The sequence below is a fragment of the Antrostomus carolinensis genome, unplaced genomic scaffold, assembly GCF_000700745.2.
Source record: "Antrostomus carolinensis isolate BGI_N321 unplaced genomic scaffold, ASM70074v2 scaffold1401, whole genome shotgun sequence".
Lineage (NCBI taxonomy): Eukaryota > Metazoa > Chordata > Aves > Caprimulgiformes > Caprimulgidae > Antrostomus > Antrostomus carolinensis.
This window is the reverse complement of record NW_010293234.1, coordinates 2,304-13,067: the sequence shown is the minus strand read 5'-3', so window position 1 is coordinate 13,067 and position 10,764 is coordinate 2,304. Positions and strand designations below refer to the sequence as shown.

Below are 10,764 nucleotides of genomic sequence, written 5' to 3'. Positions count from 1 at the left end.
AAAAAAAAAAAAAAAAAAAAAGCATTGGTACTTTAGGTCTTCCAGGAGTCATGGTCACCACAAACAGAGACACAAAATCACACTGTGGATTGAAAAACCACTCCAGAGAAAACATAATCCAAGGCAGCAGTTATACATACCTACCTCAAATGGCATCAGGCACTGTGCAGTGAGTTTAAAGTGTAATTAAAACTTCCCTTTTAGCTTTGAGCCCTGACACGTTCATGAAGCTCCTGACAGAGCCCTGGCTGTGGTTTGGTCTGGATGGAGACCCAGTCCCTGCCCTCAGTGCTGCACTGCTGGTGGCCCAGGCTAGCCCAGCTGCACTGGCAGGCAAGGGTCTGCACAAAACCAACCCCCAGGAGGACTCCTGCCCGCCTCAGGGTGCCAGAGGCTCCAAACGCAGCTCCTTCCTAGCAGAGGCTACTTCAGCAGTAAGCTGCAGTTTGGTACCGCAAACACCAGCTGCTCAGTGGACTTGAGTATGCTCCTATGAGGGCATTTTGGGGAGCTTCTCCTGAAGGTCTGACCCCCTGTGCCTCTGCCAACAGTATCTAACACATGGTCGGTGTGGGGTCTGTGATGGATTGATGCATTTTCAAAGGGAAACAGAAGGAGGAAGAGAATAGCAAAGAGGATGCATCTCAAGAATCTTGGAAATTCAGCCATGCCAACATGTCTGAAAGATCAGGTGTCCATCTGTCACTTCTAGGCCTGGGAAGTTGTTTGGGAAATGTGATTGCAGGTTTTCCTCAGCTCTGGATCTTTCCGCTCTCCCTGCAGTTTAACAGTTACTAAATCAGTCTCATGGCATTTGCACTTCGCTGCTGCTTTCCCACCTACAGCTGGAAAACTATCTGGAAAGGAAGGAAACAGAACTTTCTCTAATTAGAAAAATATATATAGTCTCAACTCATATTGGTCCTTGTTTACATTAAACACACCCATCCCATGTTGCTTCACCAATGCTACCTGACGCTCCTTGGACCAACAAACCTCACAGCCTAAAATCCTGGCATCCCAGGCCCATCCAGCCGGGTCCTGGGGTGAAGCTCTCCTAACATGGTGGCACATGGGAACAGATACCTGTGCAATCACTGTGGTATCTGTCCCCAACAGCTTCTTCCTGATCAGAAAGCAGCACTAAGAACAAGTTTTCTGTAGGGGAAACAAGAAACTCTTTTTCCTTCACTGAGAAGTTAATTAATAGAGATGCCTGCAAATCTACGGGGGTTTTATCCATCCTTAAGGGGTCAGTGCAGCCAGACTACCAGGCTACACCTGATCCCCTATTTAATAGCACCTGCATTTGCATTTGGGGGTCTCTTCTCCAAAATTGCTGAGTGGAGGTTCATCTGCACTGACCCAGCCTGCAAATCCCCAAGGCTGACATCACTTATCTCTGTTTGTGCAGTAAGGAGCGGAATGAGACTCTGATTATGAGCAGGTCAGCTATATAGAAGTTGAAACTCAGTAACATAAAAAATGATCACAAGAAACCCAGGTGTATTCAATAGTGGAACACATGAAGTTTGCTCAACCAAAATCCTCCAGACACATAATCAGGCACATGTGGAGACCATAAATTGAATAAAATAATATTAGGTTTATGGACACAAACTCACCAGTCTATGCCATATAAATGACAGCACCTGAACAGAAAAATCCTTTCACAGGAGGCATAATACTGCTTCCGTTATACTTACTGTATCATCATCTGTGAATAACGGAGTGCTAATTGTCAAGGAGGCCATAAGTAGGCACCATTCAGTCCTCACAGCTCTCAGCTTACAAGTGACATTGATTTCTAAGTATTTTTTTACAGCGAATATGAATCAAGGAGTTCAAAAATAAGGAGCAAGAAAACAAACCAGAAAATTGGATTCAGAGAAAGAAAAGAAAGTGTGATTGGGGAAAGCAAGATATCCCTTTGACTGAATCCTAGAGATTTTGAATTCTCAGGCAGAGCAAAACAGCCAACACCACCCGGTAAGCCTCCGAAGGAACTTGAGCAGCTGTTGTCTGACCTCTGAGCCTGCACAGTGTTTGGGGACATCCCTGGGACAAATCCTAAGTGATCCTGCAACAACACCCAAGGGATAAAGAACAAAGTCTGCTTGTAGAAAGTACCTAGAGCAGCAGCCAGGACTGCAGAAGCCCTGCTTGGCCCCCAGGACAGAGCTGCACTGCTACAGCAAATGCAAAGCCTCTTGAGGGGATTCACCAACCAAGCTCCCAACACCAGTTATCAGTGCACAAAACAGCGGCGGGGGCAAGAGAGAGACCTAGTGGGACAAAAGGGGGGGAAAAACCTGAATATTTTCAAGCTCTGCTCAGCATCGAGACCTGGTTCTGCTGCAAAGGTGATGGCCACTGTGCAGCACCACCACCACTGCCCAGCAGCATTCCCGGGGTGAAAGAAAAATGAACAAACTGAAAAAAAGGCCTAAAGAAGTCTCTACCTTAACTTGGAAAACACACCTTTCTCTTTCACTGAGTAGACAAGGAGGGAGGAATTCTGTTTTCATTGCTGAAAGGCGAGACCAGTACTTATTTTTATCAGGACTTTGAGCTCAGGGCTGGAGCCTTGTGAGGCTCTGACCAGGGGTAACTGGATTAGTTGTTGCATTATGCAACACATCCCTGTTAGGCACTGCCAATCAGTTCATAACAGACACCGGATAAGGCAGGCCTCCGTCAGAGCCTTTGGAGCAATTACTGAACATCATGGGAAGAACTGTAGTGCAGCAGTTAGCAAAAAAGTCATGTATGACCAGGAAGTTACAGGCACATAAACATTTCAGTCACCATTTATGCACCACACTGTGCAATTTATGTAACACAGTGAAACCCAACAGAGGCAGGGGCATAGGGTAGGGGAACCTCCCAAATATTTTTGTGTATTCAAACAATCTGGATTTAAAGATGTTTGCAATCTGCATACACTTATTTTGCCCACAATTATTCACATCCCTTCACTATGACAAGCACTCATCAGTATTTTTTTCCCCTATTGTTGCAAGACACAGAGGTCCTCAGCTGGACGGCTGCATGCAGGGGCAGTGCTATGTCTTATGAACAGTAATGTGCTCTCTCTCTCAGGCCCAAGCATTGCTCCACAGTAAAGAAAGTACAGGTAATAGCAACATCATCTTCTGACTGGAGGGAATTAATCTAGAAAACTTCATGAAGTACTGAAGCAAACCAAGATTTCTGTTTTACTCTTTGTGAATGAACAGCCCTACTACCTGAGTGCCCTTGGCTTCTGTGGATAATTATTCCCAGGTAGGTAAATGGCCTGCAGGGTACCTCAATATCATACAGGTGGCACCAATCACTAGACAGTTTTTGCTCTTCAAATCTCAGGTGAATTTGCTCTTCAAATCTCAGCACCCTGCAGCAAACGCAGAGAACTATAAAGCATGGCTGGTTCATTTGCTATGCTGTGGCAAAGAAACCACAGAGCATTCTTGTTGAATCCAGAGCTGAAAAGCAATAATGCCACATAAATGAGCCACTAATAAGAAATGACTTGACATGTGCTGCTCTGCGTGTCTCTGTGTGGCATGAGACCAGGGGGGTCTGTGCTGATGGAGAACTTGCTTTCTCTCTTTTTGTTCTTGTTATTGATGTCAATAAGACCTGTAACCTGAAGAAATAAAGTGACAGGATCCGCCCCATCCTGCCTCTTCCCACAGGCCTTCCGCTTTAGGACATGCAAATATGACCCTTGTTTGCATGTGGTCATGACTACAGAACTCTCGCTACACTGTGCGAGATCCAACGGCACTAAAGCACTGGAGCTCAAACCTTTGGCAACAGCGCAAGAGCTTTTCAGAATTTGTCATTTATTCTGTGCTCTGAAACACTGAGAGATAGTGTCTGCTGGGCAGGGCTCCCTACAGACCAGAGTATCATCATGCCAAAAGACAGGCAGCTTCACCAGAAGTTCAGAAAAGCAACTTGCCCATGCAGCTTGCACCACTTGGCCCAAAGATAGACAAAGTGGGAGACTAAAGGTAAGTGTCTACAGCAGCAAAGCAAAACCTTGATTTTCAGTAAAGCTCTGAGCTCCAAGCAAAGCTGCTCTTTGGTTCCCTAAAATAAATGTCAGACAGCTAATTGTGCTGGGCCTCTTTACTTATACTAACAGAGAATGACTGAAACTGCCAAGTCTGCTTCTCCCTTCTTTTGTATGACTTTGAACTGTATAAATGGCATCACTTTCTTCTTTTCAAAGCAGCCAATTGAAATGTGCCCCACCAAACTGAAGGGAGATGTTACCTAACAGTCTGCTCTCCCTGCAGCAACAATTCTAACAGCAATGCTAAATAAGTCCGATGAAAAGGAGACAATGTTCATCCATTGCGCAGACACTTACCTAGAACTTTATTCTGCTGTTTTGAAAGACAGAGTATTACTATTGCAAATACTACTCTCTCTAGGGATCCTACCACTATATTCTACGTTTCATACGGACTGACACAGAAGAGTTAGCTCATCCACACAGTTAAAAAATACTGACAGAAAATAGGCACACTTCTATTTTGAAGCAAATAGATTTTCCCCTCAGTTTTTATGGCTTTTTACTGCTTCACAAGCTGTTTAGTGATCATAGCTCTAAAAGTATATCTGAAGAAGCACATTGCAAGTCAGAAAACCTTATCTCTCAAAGCTCATTCTTATCTCCAGAAGAAAATAGATGGTGTACACATTTCAGCTTAGACTATCTTCAAGTATCTCTGGCAGTGAGCCTCTCCTCTGCTGTATATAAATTGTGGTACGATCAGCAAAAGGCAGCGTCTCAAGGCAGCTGTGGCATTTGGCAAATATAGAATGCAGCAACTATAAGGAAAAGACCTTGCCCAAGTGCTGCAGAATTCCTCAGTATATTTATGTATTCCTCAGCCTACATAAATGGCAGAACCCAGGCAGCATGCAGCCTCTCAGAAAAATTTGCCTTTGCTCCACCTATAGATGTGATGTGAGAACCAGCTCACCTAGCTCTGGACACCTACCACTTAGGTGTCTGCACCCAAGCAGATCAACCCTAAGCTCCTTTACAGGACAGAAATAAACACCTCCAGGCATACAAACACCTCCAGGCATACAACCTGTAGTAGGCATATTTGGGGATAAAATTAAAAGCTCCTGTTTCTCTCCACTGACTATAAAAGCTACCTTTCACATCATCTTGCCCACACCATCTCAGATGAAACCTATCCATGACATCTCCTCCATAAGGTCCCGTGTTTCTGACTATCCTGCTTACTCAGGCAGTGGCTGCTGCAGGTCCCAGGCTTCTGGCAGCACCTGCCTGCCTGGCAAAGCCAAAACCACCACTTGGCTCCTGGTTAGCAGACCCAAGCATTGGCACCTTGTGGACCAAAGCAGCTCCCAAGAAGGTCCCAGCCAGGTCTGATATCACTGCACAGGGTGCCCTAAGTTTTAACCTCTGCATGCTGTAGACAGTGCTTCTTTCCTCACCATAACAACTAGTTTTTGCAATAAAGCATTGGTGGTTACCTTCTGCAAAGAGTTATTCAGGGACAACAGGCTATCATCCTGGGCACACCAACTAGGTCTATAGCCTCTCCAGGGAGGGGATGATACTCAGAGCCAGCCTAGGACAAACCTGAAGCTCCCAAGGCATCCAATGGGCCACCCACAGGAGAGCAGGGCATCTCTGTGCCTGCCACCCTGCTCCAGCTCCCCAGTTCCTCCAAGGTCCTAGCACACACCGGCATCCATTTTCCTATGTGTCTTAATAAACTTAAATATCTGATGCCAACATTCCCATGCTGAGCTCTCAATTGCACCAGCAAGCATTGAGCTATTCCCACCTAGGTCTCTGTCGTGTGTTTAACTTCCAAGTGCTGGTGGGGTAGGACCAGCCTCCTTCTTCAGTCCCTAATGTGGCAGACGTATTCAAGTGATTAACTTAGCAAACAAGAACAGTCTCAGCTCTACCAAAATTACTTATCCTAGCCAAATTTAGAAAGTGTCATGTGCCTCCAGAACTGGAGTCTAAACCCCACAAAACCTTGGCTGATCTGGAGCTCTTAAATACCTGTCATCCCAAAGTCCTCCCAGGGTGCCCGCACACTTCAGTAACAGCAAATCACTGCTGCCACATCACCTTTTATATCCCAGCAGATCATCAGAAAGAGACAGGCAAAAGGACTCTCTCCTCTTCCTGTTTACTGAAGGAAGGAAACCACACATCACCCTTACACACATGTAAGTCACATCAACTCTGGTAGCAAAAGTAAGAAATGAAATGGAAGAGGATATGCTTTAAGTTACAACTTTCCACTCAGCAAACATGTATGAAAACTGGCAGTTCTGTGAACGTTTGTTACACGTGTCTGATTCATTAATCCTCCATTAACACAATTCCTGATCTAGTTTGCACCATTTATTGGTCTCCCCTTTTCTTTCAGCCCTTCATAAACACAGTAGGATTTCTCTTCCATGGAGGAAAGGAACATTAATATCAAAGTCAGAAATTTGCCATCTGAGTTTTAAAAGCCAAGGAGTTTTTATGCATAAAATGACATATTTTAAGGGAAACTTTCCTCAGATTTTTATATTTTTACTTCAAGTAGTAAAACCATTTTTCTGCTTTCTATGTAGCTTTTCATCAGTAGAGTTGTCTTGCAAAGTTCTGCATTAAACTCTGTGTACTAAACCACATCACTGTGTAGAGGTGTGTGTATATACATATGCATGTATTTATATATATTTCAAACAGAACCAATGGACAGCTGTTAAACAGATGCATAAGCACTTCTGCCTATGCAAATGTAGATTACTCACCTCAAGTGCTGGTTAAAATAGCATGTAAATGGTTGCGAACCCACTTTCTCTTTCCAGTATTTCTGCTTGTACGTGACGTTCTCAGAGTTCTCCTGATCATCTCTTGCGCAGGGAGGGATGTATGAACACTGCCAACACATGTTGCAAAACACAGTTACTTCTGTGCTCAAGAACAAAGTGCATCTCTGCATTTTCCTCATAATACCAGTGTGACTGAAATGGGCAAAGAATAATAAATACAAGCTCCAAAGAAACAAAAAATAAAAGTTAGCTGAAGTTTATTTCAATTGCTACTTTTTCCCTGCAGGTACTGGAAAAAGCCAGCATTCAGAAACAAAACAGAGGCCTTATCATGTTTTATTCTATTATCAAACCAACCTGTCACATAACACTCTGGGTTTTTGCATGATGAACGTAAAAATGATCATTTAATTTTGACATGTCCCTAGCCAGCTGCCTGGATTGGATTTGAATTACTTCCTAGTTTCAGTGAGGCACATAATCACAAGTTTTGTTTAGCACCATGCTAATAAATGACCAAAATATTCTGGTAAGCTTTCCTAGATGATGGGATATCTCATATCTGGCTGATACCTGCTGGCTGAAGACAGGTATTCTTCCACTGTTACAACATGAGGAAACAAGCATAGCAAGTTCAAAGCTCCACTTCAGCAGAAAGGTTCAGCATCTGCTTCTACTGTATAGAAGTCAACAAGAGCTGAGTGTGCAGCTGAGCTGTCTGCAGATCTCACCCTCAGACATCTGCTTCAAAGCCCAAAGAGAGGAAGTTCCTCCCCCAGCTCGCTGTGCTTGTGTCTGGGCTTTCAGAGACTCGGCTCTGGGTCACACACAGCCCACATGTCTTGTTTACAAGTCTTGTCTTTGACACGCTACCCTTCCCTCTTAGCCACAGGGAATCTACGAAGAGAGAAGAAAACAAAACAAAATAAAACAAAACAAAACAAAAAAACCCCAAACCAAATAGTCCACTGAATCCAATATTGGCAGTATCAGGATCTCAGTGTCCAAGCAAAATCCCTCCTGTTGTTACCAGGCATCCATATGGGAGATCATCACAGGAGATGCTGAATCAAACTGAGTAACACAGCTTAACTGATCCTTGGATAACATTAAGGCTTTTTGCCCTGGAGGATGCATGGACAGCAAGGTTCCAGATGCACATTCAGAATTTTTATTGCTTTAAAGGTGGGAGCTGCAAGCAGAATAAAGTGACTGGGAAGGTAGCTGAAAATCCTCCTACTTAGGTAAGATGAGGAAACAGGAGATGCAGGGTGAAGGAAGCTCCTAAAGGGATCCCCACATATGATCACAACATGAGCTTCTTCACAGCATCCTGAAGGCAACAAGGAGAGAGATACCTTCTCTGACCTGAACATAAAGATCACCATGACTCACTGTGCCTAGTGAGTGCTTTCCTCTCCCTTTTCATCTGCTGAGGTTTCACAGGGGCCTACTGTGCTCCTCAGCTGCATGCTGTCCCCAAGCTGTACAGACCTAGAAGTCTACCTCCACTATACAACAGCTTGAATCTTTGCCTTTTCAGGAGGATGGGAGAAATCTCAGGATTTTATTGGCCTGATCATGTAAAACCTGATCACCTCTGTCACCACTTGCAGTTGCTGCCAGTAGCTTCCACGCTGAAATGATCTGCAAGGTCTTGCTTGTTGATTCCAAGCTGAAACTTGCCTTTTTTACATGCAAGGGCCCCCATTTTCACATGGGGCCACATCTGGTGTTGCCACAGCAGAGACTTCCCTTTACATATCTGTTCAGATGACCCTAAACAAGGATTCTCCCACTGCTGACGACAAAGGACAGAAACGAGCAGAAACACAACTCAGCTTCAGAACCCAGAACATAGTATTTATCACACACAGTTATTTCCATCTTAGATAGTATTCCTTCACCAGCAGTGTTTTTGTTTTGATTGCATACTTTGGAAGCATCAATCACCTTCCTCTTTCCTCCACTCTCCCAGTGCACAAACACATCTGTGCAGTAGCTGGACAGAGTCAGTAGAGTTGGCACGAAGACACCCAAGGGCAATGCTGACTCTGCTCTGTCTACCCAGCGACCACCAATGTGCCGCATCATCCCACCTGGTCCTTTGCTAGTGCCCCCTGCTCGTCCCAGCATCCAGCACTCCCAAGCTTCTCCAACCCAGTGTTGTTCTTTGTGATGTTTTTCATATTCTGCTGTGGAAATGGTACCATATCCCACTGGTTGTACTTTCACTGCCTATGTCTGACTGTAATCTACACCCTGCTCTTCCCCAAGCCCCCAGCTTTTAAGGACACAAGAGAGTAGTAAACAGGATTTACTCAGAGTCCCCCCAACCAACCACTATTTAGCCAGCATGTAAAATCAGAACAACTAGACAAAACAACTAGCTACCGATATACATTCTTCTGCCTAAATTTCCTCAGCAATCTCAAGAAGTCCTTTTCCTGTGGCACCAGCTCCAGTATGCAGCTTCTCTCTTTCCTCTGAAATGTTTCTTCCTCATGGCTACCACTCCACCAGTCCTCTGCTGGCCAAACTTTCTCTGGATCCATCAGAGAACTTCCACCTTCCCCAAATATCACATGAATCCTTCACGAAGTTCACAACCTGATCAACCATTGTTTATTCCCATCCTGAGTTTCAGGCTCAGAAATGACTGCACAGACCTCTTTTTCCAAGAGATGTCCATCTGAATGGAAAAGTAGCAAGTCTCCAAGGACAGCTCTGTCACAGAGGACTTCACAATTTTTTACTTCAGTCCCCACACTTTTAGCTCAATATGAAGCTATTAAAAATAGAGTTTTTCGGGGTAGTGATTTTGCTTGGTTTGGATGTAAAGGGACCCACAGACAGCTTCCCTGATCAACATTCACCTCTCCCCATGTCAAGGCATGACAGTATATGGGAGTACCACCACTGCCTATGGGAGGGACACCTGGAAGTTGGGGACAACAGTGAAGATGCTCTCTGTAACTCAAACTTCACACCACTTTTTGCACAAGTAATCCCAATGGTGACTGACAGAAAACAGGATGGATTCATTTCCACCTCTTCCACTTTATCTTCATGTGGAAAACAGAAAGGAGGCACCCAGGGGCTTGCCTTAAATAGATGGGACCTCATTGCTCGGGCCTGTCAAGGATTAACAGCCCTGTTCAAGGCAAAAGCATCATCATATGAATCCCAAGGGTCATCCTGAAACATCTCAATGTGATGTAGGCCTTGAGCCACAATGAACACCCAAGGTCCAACTCCAGTGTAGACTTATCACCTGCTGCACAAACACCGAAGCTTGTTTCCCTCCCCAGAATGCCAGCAGTTTCCATCAACCTGATATTAATTTTGCCCCCTTCTGATCCACATAGGTGGTGGATCTCTCTCTTCTCAGCCTCCCAAGCACACTTCTTTGGGACTTTGCTTGATCAGCTGTATTGTCCTCCAGAGCACAGTCAGCAGGCGGATAAAAGGGAATCATAACGTGGCAACTTTCACCGCCGTGAGTTGGTGGATGAACCTGAAATGATCTCCCACTTTGGCAACAGGAAGTTTCTGAAAAGTTAATTCTGCAGTCCTCCCCCACGAGACACAGCATGAAATCCTACCATCAAAACGTAAACAAATTGCAAGTATTTGAAAGCAAGCTAGGACGCCTTGTGCTCAATTGCAGCTTGCGCAGCAACATCCATTTTCAGCGGAAGTGTCCCACTCTATATTTCATTGATTTTTTTTCTTTAACAAGTTACAATGAAGCTGGAGAACAGCACTTAAGATTAGACATTCACAATAAATCTAATGGAGTGGAGGCCTTTGCAGCGGATCCATTGGTACATGGTGCCGTAATCGCACCTCCTACGCTATGTCATAGCAACGATAAAATTATTATGCAATTCAAATGCAGTCTCAATTACACAGCTCAGAATC

General features: G+C 44.6%; 1 protein-coding gene across 1 annotated transcript in view; it reads right to left on the bottom strand.

Annotated features, from left to right (window-relative positions):
• LOC104532076 (calcium-activated potassium channel subunit beta-4) overlaps window positions 1–8,931 on the bottom strand; it is a 9,354-nt gene extending 423 nt beyond the window's left edge. The window contains exons 1-2 of the mRNA XM_010177182.1: window positions 8,776–8,931; window positions 6,820–6,947 (exon numbers count right to left, since the gene is read on the bottom strand). Of these exons, the coding sequence (XP_010175484.1) occupies window positions 6,820–6,947; window positions 8,776–8,931 (284 nt within the window). The remainder of the gene's footprint in view (window positions 1–6,819; window positions 6,948–8,775) is intronic.
• Between the last annotated feature and the right edge of the window lie 1,833 nt (window positions 8,932–10,764).